Here is a 22,430-nt window from a genome sequence, read left to right on the forward strand (position 1 = left end):
GGGACAAAGAGAGAGAGAGAGCGAGAGAGACAGAATGTGTGTGTACACTGTATATAAATTGGCAGGTTGTAATTAAATGTGCAGACCTCTCCACTATCTCCTCCTCCAGCCCTGCGCCAGTGACGCACAAGCGGCTGCAGAAAAGTGAGTCATCCAGCCCTGAGGATCACCAGCCCTCCCTCTATCTCTATATCCCCCACTTCCCCAGTCCCCCCTTTTACCTCTGTCTCTCTTACCCTCCTCCATTCACTCCCTGCCACTCCATCCCTCTCCTCCTTTTACCCACTTCCCCCCTGACATTTCGAGTCACATGGTTTTCCAATACAACCCCTGCCGTACGCGAGTTTCTCTGCATTTGTCTTTCTCTCTCCAATATATATTTTTTTGAGATTCCCATCTTCCGTCTTTCTCAGACACTCTACCATTCCCGCAGTCCCTATTACGTTTTTCCATCGCTCTACCATTTCATACCTCTGATGTATTTCACGAAGTCAAACAGTTGACAAAAAGGGCAGATGGCGCCTAGTTAAAGAACGAAACGTAATGGGCAAATTTGTGTTTAATCTTGCGTACGTGTTTACGCTAATTGCTTTATGCGGCAAGTAAATTTAGCATAAAAGGATCCTCCCGGAAGATAAAATGTAGATAAACGTTGGACAGATAAACATGATTAACCGTAAGAGCCAAACAAAAAACCTGAATCATTATATGACTCATTAAATAATCGCTACTTTCTAACATGCAATCTGTCAGAAGTTGACAGCCGCAACCAAAACAAGCAAGGCGTGTTGTAGGAGAGTGTACGAGCAACTGCGCAAACAACAAACCGGCCCGTTGGTGACTACAGATTGATCAGAAATTACAGTACAGAGATTCATGTGCCGCAATTCTGTCTTTTGCAGTGGGAAGAAGGCCGATCGCATACATGAGTCATGTAATTGTAAGCGCTGCCCTGGTTGGCTTCGACTTTGAAAAGAAGTTCATCGCCCAGAAGAAAGCAATTTAGCACGTGGTTATACAATTAGCTTCATCTGAAAAGCGGATGCGCACGGGGAGGAACATACTAATGTCAGCAGCCATTTAAATGCGTTAAATGGCGCTGAAACAAACGATGAAACGGAATCATTTATTATTATTAAAATAAAGGTAGCCGTAAAATAATAGCTGACTGGAGAGCTGCGTACTCGTGCAAGTGAAAAGAAATGTAACTTTTTGAATTCGTGAAGCGATTAAAGCTCTGAGTCATTCGGTTTACTCTGTCATTGCAGCTGTGCGATGACTACTCGCACTCACGTGGTTTCCAAAATCTCTGTACTCTCACTACATCTCCAATCATTTTATATATCTAAAAAATTGTGTGCATTTGATGTATATCAATAATTTTTGCTATTATAGTGCAGTGGTACTATTATAATGTTAAGTGAAGGTAACAAGTACACTTATTTTTGATATTATAATAATAATGTTTAATAAACTATGGTTAATTTGTGGAGTGAATTGCAGCAATTATTTAATAAGTACATGCTTTATATAACCTAGACGGCAAAATCTTTTAATTTGTGACCATTGTGTGGTTGTGAAATCTGGTCTTTATGAGAGGCTTGGAACAGAGAGGCACTGTGGGAGGGTTAGTGGATGATGGTGGGATTCAGAGGAGCAGGTACAGCTTATCAAAACATAATCTTCAACAACAAGGTCGTCACTCGCCAGAGGACACCGCCTGGCCCATCATGTACTCAGAAAACCTACCAAGAAGCAGCTTAAAGAGACCGTTTTGATTCATTTTGACGACATTGAGTGGACGAAAAGCTTGTATAATACATCGGAGGGAATACAATGTGGCCACTTGGTGGGCACAGCTTATAAAAATTTACCATAAAATAAAGTAGATCTGTCATCAAGATGTAATCATTATCCATCTCTTTCTCTATCCGGCTTTGTTTTTTGACTGAAATCACCAGTTTTATGGAATGGAAAAATAATGTTAACCAGAAAGTTATTCAAGCATTGTTGATCTCTAGTTAGTAAAGCAAGAGATCGACTAGTTTCGCGGAAACTTTGGCCGCTTTCATCAGCCAAGGCCCACCCAAGGGGGCATATGACTGAAGGGTTGTAGCGATTTTAGCTGCATGTTAAAATAAGGATGAGTTTCTCCACCAGATTTATCAAGATCACATACATGAAATGAGTTATTTAAAATGTCAATTTCAGTATAGGAATTAGTTAAGCTCAAAGGTAAATACGTATAATAATCGTCATTACACATACATATTTTACAATTCTGATTAGCAGTTTAGTGATAAAAATCCTATATGGATTCGTCCAGCAAATGCATTGATGATTTATATACTAACGTTATCTCATGACCATAAGTAACATGACTTTACCAAACAGAATTAAGAGTTAAGAGGTAGCATAGACCGATACACGGTTTATGTGACCCGTTTGTGAGTGCGAGAACCCATCACAAATGCCTTTATGGTTTTTATTGAACTCAACTTTACATGGTAAACATAATGACGACAAGCAAATACATGAAACACAAACGCGCAAAGAAGTGCAGAGAGTGAGAATGAGAGCGAGCGAGAGAGAGAGAGAGTGAGAGGGCATGGCCGTGAGGCAGGTAAAACATGTCTGAAAAGCTTTCCTGTAGCTCAGTGGTAAGAGCATTGCGTTAACAACGCAAGGTTGTGGGTTCAATCCCAGGGGATTGCAAATACCTATGTAAAATGTAAAGGATAAAGCAATGTAAGTCGCTTTGGATAAATGCGTCTGCCAAATGCCTAAATGTAATGAAAACCAATAAAATCATCTTTAACAAAGAGGCACACTCTTAATGCAGCTATTCTAATGTATAATTGGATACTTGCAATCTCGGTGTTGGACCAATATCCGTGTATTTTTTCTGTAAGAAAATAGGAGGACATTCTGTTGCATGTTGACGTCAATAATGCAACCACGTCATTAACGATCGCTTGCTAAGATCATTCATTTGAACCTAATGGCTCGGAAGTCTATGATCTGCTTTTTTGTTATTTTCTCCTTAAAAGAATAGTTCACAGAAACATGATAATTCTCGTAATTGATTCTCCCTTATGGTATCTGAGATGTATGTTAGGCTATATAAGTATATTTGTTACTTCCACTGCATAAACCGCATTTTTTTACTGCATAAAAAAAATACGTTTATATTGAAATACTACCATGGTATCAACATGGCGAAGCTCTAAAAAGCACATCCATACAAATCCTGAAAGGCTGTAAGTATTCATTGCCGATTGTATATGTTGGATTGTTGAGAACAAAGCCAACTGAAGGAGGCGATATTACTGAAATGAATGCCGATGGAACGTCATTTATGTTTTGTAATGTGGCTCTTACGAACCGATTGGTAATACTCAGTCAACAGATGAGACACAAAGGAAACGGCAACTGCATCCTTTCATCCTCGCAGACGTTGGCCTCCGTCTGTTTCGTCTAAATATCCTCAGTGAATCTGTTGTCCATGTGCTAAGGCTTATGTGCTAATCTCCAGTCATAATAGGTCCCATTATTAAACATATTACTCCAAACCAACATAGCCATCTGGCTCACTGAGTGTGTAGCACTGAATAGGACAAGAGCTACTGTTCTTTTTATGTCAATTTAGTTGTAGCACACTGTAAAAACACAAGCTGGTATGACGGCTGGTCGAGGGGTGGGGGTGGTACGGTATGATTGACGAGGGCATGAATGACCTCATAATGGATGAATTTGTATGAGGCGATGCAGAGGGGGCTTTGATGGACTGAATCAGCCTGTGGTAATTAAACGATTAATAGTACTTAGCTCAACTCAGATCATCTCCGTCGCTGGCTCCCATGGGGCCCGTCATCATGTTGAAATTACACAGATGTTATCGCTCTCCCCGCCTGCAGACAGACACACAATCAGTGTTTGGTAAAGATGCTCGCCTGTTTACATTTACACACGAAACCAATGTCAAATGACATAAAATAGATAATGGTGATGATAATGTGCTGCTGTCCTTATGATCCGATCAACAAGTCGACTTTTTATATGCAAAAGTCTGAAACAAACAAACCTTTTGCTCTTCTCCTTTCGGAGTTTGGTGCATAAACACCATTATGACTGGGAGGGCATTCCCCTCCCCCACCCCTGAAAGACTTTTGGATGATAGAATTCAGACTTGAAGGATGGTTTACCCCAAACTGTGCCTGGCATTAAAATACCATCATTTTATTTAAATATGGTGGCATGTTGGTAACTTCAAATACTCTGATCTGCTTGTTTACATCTAGCTAAATATTTGCAAATTCAGTTTCAGTTTTTCACTCGCAAACAAAATGCAAATTTTTTCAAATGGCCCACTATAGTCATTTGGATTACTTTAATGATGGATGACTGTGTTATTCTGATCTTTACCATTGTGAGCACCGTATAAGAAAATAACTGCTTTTAAATTAATTTCATTTTAATATAATTATGTTTTTGTGTTCTAGTAGATGAAAGCCATATAGACTATATCTGGGATGGCATGAGGGTGAGTAAAAGACCTTTTTCAATTATTTCTTCCTTTACAAATCTATTTAATTTTCCTTTAGGTGAATACTTTATTGTGAATAGTCGAATTGTTGTGCATGATTTATCAACGCACTCCAAATAAATTATTATCCCAAATCTTTGCACTTTTACCTTCAAAATACAACTTCCTCTGAAGTTTCTTTACTTTCCTAACAGATCTCACCAGTTTTTAAACCCTATATCTACATCAGAATTAACAGAAAGACGATTTCATTGACTGTTTATTTTACAGAAATAAAATGAGTTGAGACTGAGAGCATCCTTATGTATAGACTTGAAAGAGCGGTTTCAGTAGCTCTTGAACTACATACTTGCAAGTCTACTTTCATTTATTCCTTTTGCACATGCTTCTTTCCAAACAGGCTCACATTCCCAACACAAACAGTTCATCACAGGAAGACAATAACATTAGAGGTGCAACGCAATGTTCCACAGTTGGCCGGAAGGTACGCGCAAGCAGAGATTGAATGACAGATGTTTCAGTGACACATGTTCGTGCCACTACGACAGTCTGTAGAAAGTGTCAGGGGTGACGAGAGGAGGGGAAACATCTGTCTCGAGTTTCTCTCGCCGCGCGTGACTCTACTTTTCGCACAGTTACAAACATTTATTTTCTGGCTCGGGGAACGCAGCATACTCACGATCTGTTTTCATTCATCTTTTTGCATTCTATCTGCCTCCTCCCTCACTCACTCTTTCTCTGTCTCTCGCGCGCACACACACAGATTCGTTCCCCTCCCTCCCATTCGATAGATCAGAGGCTCGTGGGTGTCTTGGATGAGTCATATCAGCAATTTACCCAGTTTAAAGCATCTTTCAAATTACTTCCCTTCCAGTCGGGTACCGTGCTGATAACCGATAACAGTTTTCGTTCTCGCAAGGAGTTTTGGAGGACATTCATCGTCCGTTGGTGTTGTCACGAGCGCGTTTTACGGTAGCTGATTTGCGCATGTGCCAATGTCCGCGAATGCCAAAAGTGTTGGAAAGTGATGCGGTGAAAACACGAGTGACTGGAGAAGATTTTAGACCTTACTCTGACACGACCTGATTTCTAAAAATAAAATAAAAAAATAACTGAATATTCTTTTAATAAAATATGGGCAGTTCCGTTTCATCTTTTGGTTCCATGCGTAATCTTCTTTGTTTGTGCGTTTAAATATGTAATCTTCAAAAGGCTATTTCAAAGATGATGAATGCTTTTTAAAATCTTCCCAAAGTTTGATAGGTCGTTTCTTTGTTTCTTTTTGACTCTCTTTCCCTGCCGCATTTGCCTTCTGCCAACTTTACATGCGAAATGGGCATCATGGCAGAGGAAACTTAACACACAGCGTGGTAACACGTATTATAGCGCCCTCTTCTGGATTTACCTTTGCTAAAAATGCATGCATTCCGGGAAACGCCAAACAGATTATTAAATATCCCCACGTATGCATTACATTTTCTATATATTCAATTCTTAAAAATAGCTTTGAAGTTACTATAGCTAAGGTTAAAATTCCAATTGTAGTCTGCTTCTGTAACTCCTTATCTATTCTAAACTGTAACTTTTAATGAAACAAACTAGTGTTTTATGTAATGTTACTTGTCTGATAACAAAAATGGAAAATAAATGAAATAAAAAAGTAAATTCTATACGACAGGGTAGTACGCCTGATTGACTAACAGATTTTACACAAAATGTTGGAAAATCCAGTTATTTACACCACGTCCTTTACGCTGCACATCATTGCTCTACCATCTCTTATTTTTCTGGGAAGGCCATACATATTAGAAGGTTTTTTTGTACATTTATAATTACAAACAATTTATACTGTATTTAATATGACTTTCTGTAATTGCTGTAGTACTTTACATTGTGGTATATCGTGCACAATCATTACGTGGTCTTTTAATGAAAAAAATCATAATGCAATTCATTATAAATTAAGAGATTATGTTTAGGAATTTAAATTACAATTATATTTAACAGATTTAGAACCTTTATCTACTATAACACAATACAGCATTTTGTTTTTCAGTCATAGTTGTGTCAAAAGACTGCTGTAATATTCACGACATGTTTTATAGCAATGCTTTCTAAAAACCAGTTTACATATATATTTATTTAGAGCATTTTTAAGAAACGTAAATTCATGTAAAAGCTTTTCTAATCTCATTACGCATCGATTTGGCTTTTTTCTGTCATAAATTGTGGAAACCCCTCTCCACATTTTTAAAAACACCACAATAGGCTATAGGACAAATGTAAATGACAGTTTTTTTAGCACACCGCTTGCACCAAATCACAATGTTATGGGCGAGATTATCCATCCTCTCTCCGTGAAAGAGAGATTGATGGCAGGGAACCGATGACTCTCGCTGATATCAATCGGCTCATTAACTCCAAATACGAAGCCAACCTCCGACGTAATATGTCACCGACCAAAGGTTTTCATCACAGAATTCGGGGAAAATGCGCACTGGTCTCTTCTCCAAACAAAAACGCATCTATGTTCCTCAACGTCGTTATTTGTTTAATTCATTTGAGTTGAAACAATTAGCTGTAAATTAATATATTATTGCGATTTTTTGATAACAGCTTTTCGTTTAGTTCGCATGCAATGGCTTTTTATTAAGCACGACTAAACAGGCGAGCTCTACAGTATGTGATTATTACGCAAATTGTGCGATCGGATTTTTTTGCGACCGAATTAAGAGGACACGTTGCTATGGCCCCGTTTAGCCTTGACGTATTTTAAATGGCTAACAAGTTTGATTTAAAACGAGAAAATACAGCTCAACATTTTTGGCAAACGAATCTTCAGCGCGCGCGGGGTGGCTTTGATGAATGACGACGCAAGCGACGACGGAACACGTCCTCTGACTGTAAATATTGACAGATCAAACATGCCCGCCATAAACGTTTAAAACATTTGCTTTGGGTCGCCATTCGTGGAACCGATGCACAGATCAAATAAATCAAACAGCAGATTATACCCCACTGCTAGTCCGGCAAATTGTTCCAGTGGCAATGGTCAAAGAGCGCGTGCTGACACACAATAATCCGTCTCGATGGGGACGGTCCTTCATCGTGAATATTTACGCGTAATATCAGCGCATGTTATTTGGTGAAAACCAAAACCTAAGAGTGACTAAATATGCAACTGGTTTATATGAAATATCGGGATTGTTGCGTACTGAGGCACCATACAGTTCGACATTTTCGCCATTTAAGAGCTTATCGCCTCAAGAGAGCAGTCTCTTACGAGAATTTGCCATCAAAACAGATGCGGTGCTCGTGTGTGGGCGCAAGGCTTGGGGTAGGCTACACACCATTAAGCTTGAGCCGCAGCTGAGTAAAATGTGAAATGGGAGATTTAATCGATCCCAGGACGATGCTTTTTTTCAGTCTCGTGGGAGTAGGAATTCTTTTATTCATGAGGAGCATGTTATGTCACTTCCATTAGGCGCTTTTGTACTTGATGCGGTGCAGATTTTTTTGAGTGTATTTGAACATACATTTTCATAATTGCAGCCAATATGTCTACGGCACCCTCAAACGAATCTTCTCTTGGCTTGTGAGGGTGGAAATGTGGGTGCACAACAATTCCCATCAAGGGCCCAAGAAAAAAACTAAAGCTCAAAAGTACTTTTATCCACTGTTTGGACTGTTTTGCTTTGCTTTGCTTAGATTTTTAACGGATAATATATTCATTCTGTTCTTGAGCGAAATAGTCTGTGGGCATTTTGGGTCCTGCATTAAGTGCATGGATAGTTAGGGAGGAGGTGAGTCAGCGCGGGGGATGAAGAGCGTTGGTAAAGGGTAGCAACTGCGCTAATGCTGAGTGGCAGTCGATAATGCCAAGCCGTATCAAAATTTGACCATAGCTCGAACCTCAGAGCTCTTAAACTATTTGCCACCAAGAGAGAAAAGGACACGCATTCAACCTCTCTTAACTCGCCCCCTTTGTTGTATATCGCATATACAGAATTAAAAGTCATTGTCCCACCAACTTGTCTATAACAGGAAAAATAAGTCATTTCTTATGACTGGAAATATGTGTGTTATTAGGGCGGCCATGCACCACTCTGGAGCGTATAATGAGAAGGAAGTCGTCGGCATGAAAAACATTAATTTATAAACAAATAAAGCGCAAATCACGCGCGAGAATTTATAACAAAGGGGTCTCAAAAGTTTCAAGAACACGGGTCTCATGGATGCAACCTAATAAAATATTGAAATAAGGTTCCCACTTTGTAATGAGACAGCTTTGATGCTGCCATTTCGAGTGTGACTCGTGGGACTTCAATATCCGCACTGCAACTAATCCAATTACACGAATCATAAACTGTGATTGGTGGGATTGCTGTTGGCTCCAATGCCACGCGAGCATTTTCCAATTAGGCCTATTCCTAAAACCTACAGTATTCCTGTGAAGGTCCTAAACCACGTCATAGGGACTTCTTCTCTCTAAACGATAATTGCAGGAGAGAGATCGAAAAAGCATAGGTTGCATTCCGTCATACACGTATCCACGAAACTTTTTTTCTGGCTTGTTTAGGCTAGGTCTTCAGAGCCAACCGCAGCTTACCTGTTCCATACGATTAATAAATACACGTAAATGTGAAAATGAGAATGACGTTTGAGACAGATGGATGAAAGTCAGGGGCGGCAGGAGACAAAGAGCGGAAAATTGAACGAGCTCGGGAAATTGAGCGGAAGTAGAGCAGTGAAGCTGAACCTCCTGCGTCACGGTCGGTGCAGCCGTTCGGTCTCTCTCCAGCTCTGATTATAAGGACACCTCAGAACAATTAACGGGCCAAAAGGCAAACGCACCTTGAAAATGCTACTAAGTAGTTGACAGACTCACATTACTCTGGCCATATCATTTCATGTCATTTTTAAATACAGTGTGTGTATTAAATATAACATGCTTAAAGGTTCAAAACAACACAATTACTCAGTTACAATAAAGTTTAGTCTATGTGTTCATTTAACAGAACAGGTTTCGCGGGTGCGCCACATTGCTCCGTTCTTAATGGAGAGACTGTTTCATTCATACAATCTCTGTTCATTCATCAGAGCACCGTAGCGTACCATGTGAGTTCAAACGAGACACGAAATTCTTATCAATGGAGAGTCTGACGTCAGCAGCGGCGCGATGACTCGAGGGTCACGTGTTCGGCGGCGTCTATACAAATTGGTGATGCGCTGTCCGTGGTCCTGAAAAAAATCATGCACCGCGTTCATCTGTGGAGCAAATGACATCTCTCAACTGTGCGAAAAAGACCGAATTGTGCTCTTTATAAGTGTTGTGGGAACGATACTGACTTGACTCAAGTTTTAAATGAACTTCACGAGAGCGATTGTTTCCAATGCTCGTCTGTTAGAGACCAAGAAGCACAAGCTTTGAGTTCCAGCTAATTTGTTCAGGGAAGCAGGTGAGTTGTCCATCTCTATTCTTCAAATGAATGTGCTGTATAATTTGTGAATAGGCTATGCATCATATAAAACAAAGATAACTTGAAACGATGAAGTTTTAAACATCTGATTATACTCGTGATATTTTGCTATCTTGAGATTGCACGCCGTTGAATCTAAGCGCGAGTCTTTCTAGAAAAGATACAGGTCGACCGATCAACAAGCGTTTGGAGCAAAAATTTATAAACGGGTAATATTTAATATGACATAAAAAATTGTTTATATACATATGTTTTTGATTCCATAACTTCGTGTTTGGAAAATTGTTGATGCAATCTTTGATAGCCCGTTTTTAAAATTTGTAAAACGAAATAATTTTTGGGTATGAAGTGTTTGGAGAAGAATAATTTTGAAATATTGAGACTTTTCTATTGACTTCATTGACAAAAAGAAGCAGAGGTACCGTATAAATTCGCCAAAAGTTAAGGACAAGTGTCAATATGAATAAACAAAAAATTGATATTGCTCGGAGCGATTCTCATTATTACATCCGTTATGCTCGTTTCGCACCAAATCAAATAACACTTTTCTTTTCACCACACAGTCGGCACGACGTGTGTCTTTTAAAGATTTTCACACATAATGACTCTCGAAGTGTATATTTCCTTTCCATTCAGCGATTGCCAGCCTGTCGTGATTCTTTATTGATTCGACTCAAGAAGTGATTAGGAACGTTAATTAGGTGTCCAAGGAGTTCGCTCGCCATTTAACATTTTTTTGTGGTGCTATGTAGTCTATGTGGATTTATAAAAGTCAATTTATTTAAAAAACTATAAAACTATATTGTTGGTCATGTTTTTGTCATGCAAATTAATCTATGCGCATGCTTGGATGTTAAGTTAAACATATTTCATCCACCCACATACAGTAATGTTCTGAAATGTTCAAAAAGTAAAACATCAAGCAGAATTTATATGAATGCTTTAATAAAGAAAATGAAATAAAACAACAACGCAGTTATTAATCACTACATTTTTATATTAACAGGTGCTCCCCTCTCCCCCTCACCCTATCCCGTCCTCTCTGCATGGTCATGTTCTGCTGTTGCTACCCCTCCAGCACCTCAGCTCTCCTGTTAGTCCTCCTCAGCCTCACCCCCCTGCTAGCCCTGGCTGCCCCTGCACTTCAGCAGAGACTTCCAGTCAGCAGCACCACCAATGAGGCTCTCCACTTGGCAAAAGAGGACCTGGGGGAAGCAGAAGGAGCTGCTTGGGCACACAGGAATGTGGACGACCTGCTCCAGAAACCCCTGGGAAGGGAACGTGTCTCAGATATGGACTCTGCCAGTGCTCTAGCTTCCGTTCTGCTCGAGGCTCTTGACCACCCAGCCAGAGAAAAGATGGCCATTAAAGCGGATCCTGAAGAGGAACTTCCACTGGAGGCAATGAGAAATCAGGATGATTATGAGCAGAACAAAGAAATGGAGGACGACACGGAGAACTCAGAGATGGAGGAAAATGGAGGACGAGAAAAGGCAGAATTAAAAGAGCAGTGGTCAAAAGATGAGGGCTACGAAGAGGACGGGGCAACCGCGGCTGGAGAAAAAGACGAGCATTCGCAGAGCCAGTTGAACATGGCATCCCTCCTTCAGCGCAAAACCAGAGGCTATTTCCAAAACATTGACCTCGGACTCCAAGACAATGAGATTCTGCCTCCTCTAAAAGGCTACAAAGCCTATAACCAGCAGCTGGCCCAGGCCACAAAGAAGCTTAAGTGGCAAGAGGAGAGAACTAGGAACCCATCGCAGCTAGAAAGAAACTTCATGGATGATTTTGACTTTGTTGAGGAAGAGGAGGAGATTATAACCCGGAAGGATGAGGAGGCACGAGCACAGGCAGAGCAGGAGGAGGTGAGGCGGCAGGAGGCAGAGGCACAGGAGGCACGCGAGGAGGAGCAGAGGTTGGCCGACATCGCCTCCGACATGCTTCTGGAGTACATGGGAAGAAAGCAGAAAGCATCATCTTACATGAAGGAGGCAGCTCTTCTAAGCAACGTCGCTGAGGACAAGCGCTCTAATGAGGTGGAGGACAGTGATGACGATGATGAAATGGATCCTCAGACAATTGACAAGCTGATTGAGATTTCCAGCAAGCTCCACCTGCCAGCCGATGATGTGGTTGAAATAATCAGCGACGTTCAGGAGAAGAAGAAAAAAAGGAAGGATTTACTCATCCCCAATAACGCCCCTCGTTTCCGCCCTCTGGTTCCTCTGAAAGCCAAGCCGAGGCCTCAGGCATATCAATATCCTAAGTCACCTAAGAAATCCTCTCATGCGGTCAATCCGTATAAGAAATGGTACAAGGAGAAAAACAAAGCCAAGCTCAGCAAGCAGGACTATTGGTTTAAACCCCAAAAGCAGTTTCTGGCCTATCCCTCGTTCCCTTATTACCAAAAGCCATATCGAGCATATTACCCAGTCTACTTTCCTCCCCCTAAGCCCCGGTTCTATACAAATCCTGCTCTCCCCTTTGACTACAACTTTGGGGGCTCCATGGGCTATGCCCTCAAAGCTCCGAACCGCAGGTACAGAGACAGGGCAAAGGCAAGGGATTGGAAATGGTCCCAAGCCCCTCAACGTGCCCAGAGCCCCTACCCACAACCGGACTCTGTCATATCTAATTACATCCTGCCCCATCCTCGAACTTACCAAGCCCTCCCCATGCCCAAACCTCGTTCTCCTCCCAGCGGGAGAGCCCCCCCTTACTTGTACCCACCAGACTATGTGTACGATGAGCCTGAGTCTCCACAGGACAGTGACGAGGAACTGGAGAACTTCATCGAGAAGATTTATTACAACCGTAGATTATATTAGTCAGTCGGAGTTCAGGATATTCTCAAGCGATGATACTTTGAAAGCGATGAAAGAGTGAGGAGAATTCTGGGTAAAAACTGAAACAGAGCGTTTTGAGCGACAGGGCTGTTTAAAGACAGTTAGGTGTTTCTTCTCCACTCTTGTTTTTTGATACATTCCAAATCAGGAACGGAAGAGACGGTGCTGTTATATCAGACCCTCTCTGCGTGCACTCATTTGGTTTCTCTCGCAGTTTACATTTTAATTTGGTGAGAGAATACACAGGTGAATTTGTAAGGTTTCATTCAGGTATGTTTTTGATGCTCTTGCATGTTAAAAAAGAAATCTAAAAAACTAAATGAAATAGTAAAACATACAAACAAACAGACAAAAAGGTGCCAATTGCAAGAGTTTACACAAAGATTTATTTTCTTTAGGAAACACTTGATTAACTGAAGCGCAAAGCTCGGATTCTTGATACTGCAGGGCACAGTAATAATTGTTACAAAAACAAGTAACAGTCAAATTATTACAGGCTTTTTCTTGAGGGTCTGTTGGAATGTTTTGATCAATGTTCCTATTGCCTTAATACTGATCACTGTTTTAGCTCATCCATGTGCATGCAGGTCTTGCACCACTAAAAATGATTCACGCACGCTGTAAACAATGCTTGAAACTGAATCTTCCATTTTATTCACAGAAATGCAAAATGGTGAAAATCTTCTTTAGGTCGGTGCCCTGTCAATCTGCTTGGTGGAATTCTATACCTGTACACATGTGATTCAATGTAAACTTGACATCCTGCCAAAATGTACGATTTTAAAAATGCCCGTTGCTGGTGATTACCTACAACGTTCAACCACTGAGTATGGGATGTTTGTCTCGAGAGCTGACAGAACGCTGTATAATAATGTTCGTTCTTAAAAACAAGTTTTAAAATGTCCGAGGTTCGTGAGGAATAAGCGGAGGGGGAACAGTTTGCACGTCTATCTGTATTTGCATCTTAAAAAAAAAAAAAAAGTCTGACAAATTTGGGGAAAATCGCCTCTTTAAACAAACTGTGATTATTAAAAAAAAAGAAAAAAAGAATGAACTCAAAATTACTATAGCAAGTGTTTTCATCAGTTAAACCGTCTTGTGAAAGGAATTTGTTGTTGTCAACTTCCAGATTGTAAGTTGTACAGTGTCAAATAAACAATTGTGTGTGCGATGTGTAAATAACAGCATGTCGATTACTAGTTTTGCTATATGCTGAAAATAAAAGCAATTATTTTATTAAAGTCAGTTTTTTAAAAATGTCTTATTGGAATATCTTTGATCAGAGTCCGAGCCAGAAAGTAATTAATTTCTCTACCACAGGGTGTGAATGCCAAAGCTATATGCCATTTCTTATCTCACCTGTGACAGAAATTGTTTTGGACGTCAGAGTTTCAAGCAGCATGCTAATTTAATCTGTGTTTGATCTTTGATTTTAGGTGCCAAAGTGTTCTTAGCTGTCTAAAACTAAAATGTATACCGGACAAGATCTCTTAAAAATAATAAACATCATTAGGTACATACGCAACGCCACATACATCTGCATTTCTCAGAACATTTACACATCAATAAGATTTATCTAAACAAGTGTAGGCCTAATTATGATCATTTAAAGAATCACATTTATCAAAACATCAGAGCCAAAAAGCTTTGCGTTTTATAAAATAAGAAGCATAAATACAGAATGACAAACAAACGTGTTTGAACACATCTCATACACACAATAAGTCATGTATGCATCTGTAACCAAAAACATGTTTTCAACCTTTTGAAATGGATGCCATTCATTCAGAAAAAAGTGCTGTCATTTGTAAATAAAACGAATCTGTAATAAAAAGAGAGTAATGTGAAGGGAACAGGCAAGGAGACACACAGACCAAATGAAAAGCGAGGGGTGGGGAAAGAGAAAGCTGCAGTGATTAATGAGTCACATGATTGACGGGTGAGTCATCTACTGCCATGCACCACTGCAGAACCTCGAGCACCTCTCTCTCTCTCTCTCACTTATTCTCTCCACGCTAGGCACAAACAGCAGCCCACTCCCCCACACCCTGACTTTGGACACAATGCAGAACTCAATTATTCACAAAAAAACACTTGAATTAGGCAACCACCACATGCAAACGCATTTGCGCGCGCCCGTTGTGGCGGAGCCCGCTCGCCGTGTATTAGGTTAAGACACAGCTGTGACCTCACATCGGGCAATAACGCTGGGTTTTTAACCCCAAATTGACGTTCATTGTCATGCTGATGCACTCTAAACGTCTACTGCTTTCAAGCCAATCGCCCTAAGTGGCAGGTCCCGCTGCAAATTAACAATTGCAGACGACTGCTGGAAGATGTTCCATTAGTGACCAAAGCGCAAGGGCTGTGGGGACGGCCGTTCACGAGTCGACTGTATGTTTCTCTCTTTTCTCTCTGCGTTGTAACCCAAAGGGCCGCGAATGGGTGTAAATGCGGAGAAATCTCGGAGCGCTGCAGTCCGAGGCTGGTGAGTCATGGCCACTTATGCTCTACCTCCATTTTGAACGGTTTCCTGACAGGGAGTCTGTTAAGTAACTCCAATAATCACTGTCAATGGACGACCGACTGTTCAAAAGCTTTACATGCAAAGCCTTCCAAGTCATTAATGTACGCACCGCTCTCCATCTGTTGCTCATTCGCGCGCGCGCGCACGCACGTCAAAATCAGCCGTAAACACAGGCTGATGCACTGATAACAGAGCCTCCAACACTTCAGAGGCAAAAAAGTGCCTCATAATGACTGTGACTCAGATGGCAGCTCTAATGATGCATTCTGCCGAGCCAACCAACACGGCACAGCGAGAACACTCGCTAAAACTTTCTCCGTGACACGCGCGCGCTAAGGTGCTTCAAAGCGCCTTGAAGCTCTCCGCTGCCTTTGTAGATAGACAGCACCATTTATGCCCTCCCTGGATTTCAGTGATTAGCCATAATTGAACAGAAATCTCAGAGAGGTTGTTAAAAAAATAATAAAGTAAAAAATCCCCCCCCCCCCGATCCTTTTCGGTATGCCAAACCTTTATGCATGATGATAATTGCCGTGTAATTACCATTCAATTATACCCTCTGCTTTCCCCGTAAGAGCTGTCAGTGGGTTCGCGAGGAGCTGATTGCCAACGTCTACCGTTATTTTTCGCAAGACGAGCTGGATGTTTTTACCTTTACGTCAGATGTGAGTGTCAAACAGCGTTTATTGATTTCAAATGTACCTGTTCCGGCAGGTCACATTGCGCATCAAGGTGTTACTTTAATGTCACGTGCTTGAGGTTTCACATTAAAGACTTTGAAATGATTTTCTTTCTGAATCAATTCAAACTGTTCCATTTCACCTGCTGGGGGGGCGCTCTTTGACAGCACTGGGGAGGGGAGGCGGGCGTTGTGCTTTCTGTTCCCAGCGTTCACCAGCCGTCATGTTTCCATTAAAGAGCTTTGAATGCGGTGCCACTAAAACAAGAGGGACGCAATAACTGCGATGTGCGGGTGTTTAGAATGTCTGATTAATCTAACTAGCTATCTAGAAACTGTGTTATGACTGGGTTGGTAAAAATGTTCTCACATACGAACTGACGCGCGTACGCACGCGCACACATACTTTCAACTAATGCATGCAGAGCACATCAAAAGTCATGTATTTGCACTGTATTCAAGAGAATCTTCTTTTAAAAGAATGGCCCTCTCAAACACAGCCAAACCTACGCGCACACGCACAAACGCACATACGCACACACACAAGCCCACGCGCTAATAGTGCTCACGCTCGCCAATTCTTCCTCAAAAGTGTTGAGCACAATCAGCTCCGCTGAAACACCTGCAGAAGGTTAACGTTTGGAACCACGGCGAGCGGAAAACAACATCAGCACTTCATTCATCTGCTGTTGGGGTCGGTGGCGCATTTAAAGTAAAAAGAGAGCGAAGGTGAAGAGGGTTGAGGGGCTGATGAAGTCAGAGAGAATGAAACCGAGAGAATAAAGGTGAAGGTCTGAATGACTCACCCTCTATAAGCACTTAGCCGCCAGCTCTGTGAAGTGGCACCACCTTCTGAGTAATAAGCTCATTGCCTGCCGGATCCTCAACAGAACACACACACACACGGGGAAATTATTCGTCATATAATGTGAATAACATGATTGTTTATGTGCTTTCAGGATGCTGGCTGTAGCACACAGGCTACACAATTAGCCTGATCTAGATGCAGGGTTCTGTCAAAATAATTCAAAACATCACAGTTATCAAACGCAATACGTCATTTCAAATGTGGTGCTGGATCATTATGGCAAATTTCTCCCTTGATGCATTTATGCGCGCTGCTGGCGATCATTAGGCGACAAATTGAAATCTATTAGTGTGGCTATGAAGTGGGAGTGTCATTTTGAAAAGTCCAAAGGGCCAAACGTGCCCCTGTTTGAAGAAAAGCCCATGCATAAATATTGCTCCACGCACTTCATTCTGTCTGGTACTACATTAGGTTCACACTGTGTGTGTGTAAACAGCCCTCTTGTCTCCAGGGTGTAATCCATTTGATGCTTACACGAGTGCTGTTGTGGCAGATGGGGTAAAATGTCCCTCAGGGCTCTATATGCTCCGCTGGGAGGTCCAGACCGCTGACTGACTTTGACACGTGAGGCCTGACACCTGAGCTCTACTGCTGTCTCTGTTTACAGCAAATGTGCTTGTGAGCCATTGAGAGTCATCAAATATTGAACGGCCAGAGTTTCCTTTCCGTGAGAAGGACGGGCGAGAGAGAGACAGAAAGAGAGAGCGGGTGAAACCACAGGAGATTGCTCTCAAGGAAACGAGAGGTCAGGGAGATGGCCGGGACGCTATGCCGGGGCCAAGCAGCCAGAGTGGGGTAAGAGAGATCTTTATGAGTACAAGTCTCAATTGCTTTGGATTCTGACTAGCCCCAGAGTGCATTAAAACTCTCGGCTGGGGAGAGTAAAGCCTATCGGTGTGTAATTTGTCGGCAGATGGATTAATTGATAGCCTCATGATGAGGGGTAGCCTAAGTGTGAGTGAGAAAGACAGCCGGGCTTTAAAGTAAAGTTTCTAATGTTGGTTTAAATAAAAAGAACATATACATGTGCCTTATTCTCATTTTCAAATTTTTATGTTTCCACAAATACAGAGAGAGTCCTTCTGACAACGGGAACAAGGAGCAAAACTCTCCACATGATCAACATGAACAGGTCAGATCTGCTCTCTACCACCACTGTCAATCTATAACAAAAGATGTCTCTACAACTCTCTAAAATATTTAATTCCTTATTTTTTATTTGATAATATATTGGGTTTAAAGTAACCCTAACTGTATGTTTTCATAGTCGTGGACATGTTCTTAACTGTTTTATGTTACTTGTCTATGATCTCTTTTCTCTTAAACTTAAACCACTATGCAAAGTCCGTTTAAATAAGTATTTAAAAAAAGTAAAATGTACCGTTAAATGATCATTACTTCAATATAAACTCATTCACCGTAATAAAAGACCTATTTGCTTCATGTCTTGGATCTTTTGCAATGAGTAGCCGACTGTACGTCATCAGTATTCTATTCTAATGTAAATTTATTCTGTTCTGTTCTATCTGACTACTTTGGATGACGTAAACAATGTTGGTTTTAACGCTGGTACAGTTTAGCGCTGGTCCATTTTCACTACACAAACGTTTGAACAAAAAACAAGCAAAATAAATTTAATTATATATGTAAGATTAAAAAAAAACTAAAACCAGAAGTGCTTCTGGAACAGTGTTTACATCTTGCAAAGTGTTCTATTCTATTCATATTGTAATGATGAACAGGCCATTCCATGTGAAGAAGAGAACTGTTGTGTTAAAGAGGGTGTGATACAGGACAAATCTGAATCCGACCAGAATCCAAACATCACCCAAGCATTGGCAGCTACTCCTCTGGACACACAGAGTATGTCTGCACCTTGTTATTGTCACCCAGCTGATAAACAAAGATAACATACATGAAATGTGCTGTGTAATCTGTGCCTGAGCAAATATTCAGACCTGAAATCCAAATGCTATTTATTCAGATGGCTGAAGGGAAACAATCGCCAAGCACCCAGCCCTGATTTACTGAGGCATTTTGTCCAAAAATAAAATGGCGTAGAGAAAAGTCAAATATGATTAAAATGCTCTCACTTTGGCATAGGGCACCGGATACACAGCCAGTGTTGATTTAACCTCCAGAGGATTTTTGTTTGCTCAGATTGTTGCTCTCTTTTATGACTTTGGAAATATTATCCTCAATTTAATTTCTATGCAGTAGAAAAACACATCAAATGAAGTGATACATCTCTTCTAAAGGCAATATACATGTTAATTTATATCAAGTGTGCATTGTTTTATTAAAATGACAGCTTTAATTCGACACTATTATAGGAGCTGCCCTTGAACTCTGTTGGTATTGCTTAAAATCTTTTTCTATCGAGGAGCTACACATAACTCAGGTAAAGTGACAAGTTCTCTTTTGTTCTCCAACTGCATGATATCAAATACAGGTCATACTGTAATAGAATAAGTATCAATTTTGTCTGCCTTTTTGTCACTTGGTTCTCTCTTAGATTGGGTTTCATTGACCTGGCATGCATTCAGAGTCTTGTTGCAACCATTTCAGCTGGCTGTAAATAATGTAGCCTTTCAAAATATAAGTTTTCATTTCCGTATCTGTCCAGTAGAGGGCCCAGTGCCGTCAATGTTTTGTCTCGACTGCAGGTGGAAAACGATGCCTCAATATTGACCTCTAGTGGCGAGCGTGTGAAATACCTGCGAGACCCCCGACCTCATTTTGGAGTCGCTCACTCGTCTCGGTCTGTATCGTTTGCGCTGTGGGACAGTGATCGGCCGAGAGAGGTGAAGGAGGGGGAGGATGATGAGGAGGAGAATGGCGTGGATTCTGTCAGCTGTTGTCCTCATTGCCATCTTGGGCTGCCACGTGATACACTGCGCTGGCATGAGGTGACTAGACACATACACATGCTGCTTTATTTTATTAAAAGTTACAACACTATTAAAAAGTTACTGGGACTAGTTATGAGAAAAAGTAGCATTGTAATAACAAAACAACAACTGAACATATATATAAAAGTACTGTCATTTGTGATTTTTTATATTTATTTTTTCTTTTGCAGGCAAAGTGTCAGCTGTTTGAAGGAGTGAGAAACAGTTCAATATAAAAGTTGCGAGAACAAGATGTAAAACTGTTTTTTTTCACAATGGCAAACTTTATTTATCAGTTTTTTTCAAGAATGCTAATATATATTTTTCAATTATGTATTACAAAACCGATTCCAGCCTCAACGGTGCAACAATTTCTACCGATTAAAATATTTTAGAATTAGGTATAAATAGAAGTATGTATGTATTTGTTATTAGCATGCTAAGAAATGTCTATAAATGTCTTAATAGTTCACCCCAGAATAAAAATGCTGTCATTATTTACTCACAAAACAAGATATTTTGAAGATTGTTGTTAACTGGGCCCCGTCCACTTGCATTGGTTTTGTCTCCATACAATAGTAGTGAATGGGGGACAGTGCTGTTCGGTTTCCAGCTTTCTTTAAAATAAGAAAGTCATACATTTTTTAAATGAAAGAATTTTTTGGGGTGAACTATCAGAGATATCTTGTTTTTTTTAGCTTATTTTAATGCAGGTATTGTCCTATGTTAAATCACTTGTAAATTCTTGTTGAGGCCACCTTGGTTTGTTAAGACCCCCTATTGTGTCCTGGCACCCCAGTTGAGAAATATCATTGCAAACAATTCAGGGACTATGTGTGACTGAATAGAACAGCCTTTAATAACACAGTTTTACATCTCTTTGAGGTCATGAAACAGCATAAGTGCTTTCTGTTACCCAGCTAAATCCAATTATTTGTTTCAAAGAAACGCATCACATTTCACAAGTTGCATTACATTGCTTTTTCTTTTCAGCCTTGAGGAATTTGAACCTTTTTCAGTACACCTTTCTGAAAAGTACTGGATTTCATACCAATATTTGAATGAACATAAATAGATTTCTCGTCCTTGGTGATTTAATAATGAATTGTAGTAATATTATAAACCTAAATTGATGCTGATGTATAATGTGCATTGTTGTCAAATAGCATATCTGTAACAAGGCAAGTCTTTTTGTACAAATACGCTGGCTAGACTGTATAGAGTATGTACATTTAAAAATCTTGAACCTCTGTAACAGTGTGTTTGATTATTTATTCAATTAAACTTTTTTAATAAACTTATGTCATTGTTATGTATTAAAAAAGCAGAATAACAGGTTGTAACCATGAACTGTGATTTTCAGGATATTCAGAGCACAAGTTTGTTAGCCTGTTCCCTTCATGTCACCCTAAAATGGTTAAGGAATACAGTTGGACTGGACTAACAAGAGGAGATTAGATTTAACGTTGTCATTACAAAGTAAAGAGTGAATGAAATGCCAAAGAAAAAACCTGTAAGAGTCTGTTCTATATTCGGCCAGGCAAGGCTTTCTCAGCTAAGTCATGTTCATTTTATACTTTATATTTTTATAAACATAAAAGCTTGAATGTGGCTTTCACAAACAACAGACCTGGTGTTTAGTTTATGATTTCAGGCAACCACTGAGGAAAGAATAAAGTGTGGAGAGGTGAATGTGTCTTCACAACCCCATGAGCACAAAGGTGTTATATGAGGTGAAGCCAAAATCTTAAAGTTGCCTCGAGCTGAGAGTTACGTAGACGTGGAAGGAATTGTCAACAATATTCAGTTCAGAAACTTAAAAGCCAGAGGTGTCCCGACAGCTCCTTCAGTGTGATTATCAGCTGTTGGCTTATGAGGAAAGACAGAAGTGCCAGAACAATTTTACTGGCTTTCTTATACAGAATAAAAGCAAACTCCATTTAAAACAACATGCAATGTATTATTTCAACTATGAATATGAACATTTCCACCATTCAACAAATCACATTTACACATTTGTTAATTTAAAATTCATTCAGTTTCTCTCTTTTCACTAATGTGCATGTAATTAAAAAGCCAAGATCTCACCTACCCACCCAAACACACAGAAACACATTATGGAGGCAAATGGAGTCAAAGTACTTATTCTGAGGATGCCACAGTTTAATAAGCTTAGACTTTGGACTAAGATACAAATGGTTTCAACATCCATGTTTTGTATCATATAAATTGACTTGTGTTAGCTGTGCATGTCTACATGACAAGAACTGCAAATATGGTTTGCACTCCAGTAAACATACAGAAGAAATTCATAGCAGTCACTCAACTGTTACCAAACACAGACACTCAGAATTAGCATGACATAAAAACATGTATAATGTAATGGACAGACTAACATGACAACTACTTACAACTACAGTAAAGTAAAGAGTATAAATTTGAAGTGGGGCTGTCAAATAATTAATCGTGATTGATCACACCCAGAATAAAAGTCTGTGTTTACATAATATCTGTGTACTGTCCTTTCATTCTTTATTTATGAACACAAAAACATACACATACATGTATATTATATATATATTGAGAAATA

General features: G+C 40.2%; 1 protein-coding gene across 1 annotated transcript; it reads left to right on the forward strand.

The window, feature by feature from the left end:
- The first annotated feature begins 9,814 nt into the window (after positions 1–9,814).
- si:dkey-175g6.2 (uncharacterized) lies at positions 9,815–14,126 on the forward strand. The gene is made up of 2 exons (XM_056736942.1): positions 9,815–10,005; positions 11,033–14,126. Exon 2 carries the CDS (start codon positions 11,073–11,075, stop codon positions 12,855–12,857), a length of 1,785 nt encoding a protein of 594 aa, XP_056592920.1. The 5' UTR covers positions 9,815–10,005; positions 11,033–11,072; the 3' UTR covers positions 12,858–14,126.
- Positions 14,127–22,430: the final 8,304 nt, after the last annotated feature.

The sequence above is a fragment of the Triplophysa dalaica genome, chromosome 22, assembly GCF_015846415.1.
Source record: "Triplophysa dalaica isolate WHDGS20190420 chromosome 22, ASM1584641v1, whole genome shotgun sequence".
Taxonomy (NCBI): domain Eukaryota; kingdom Metazoa; phylum Chordata; class Actinopteri; order Cypriniformes; family Nemacheilidae; genus Triplophysa; species Triplophysa dalaica.

Excerpts from the sequence above, each read along its gene's own strand:
- si:dkey-175g6.2 (XM_056736942.1), top strand. The coding sequence starts at position 11,073 with ATGGTCATGTTCTGCTGTTGCTACCCCTCCAGCACCTCAGCTCTCCTG.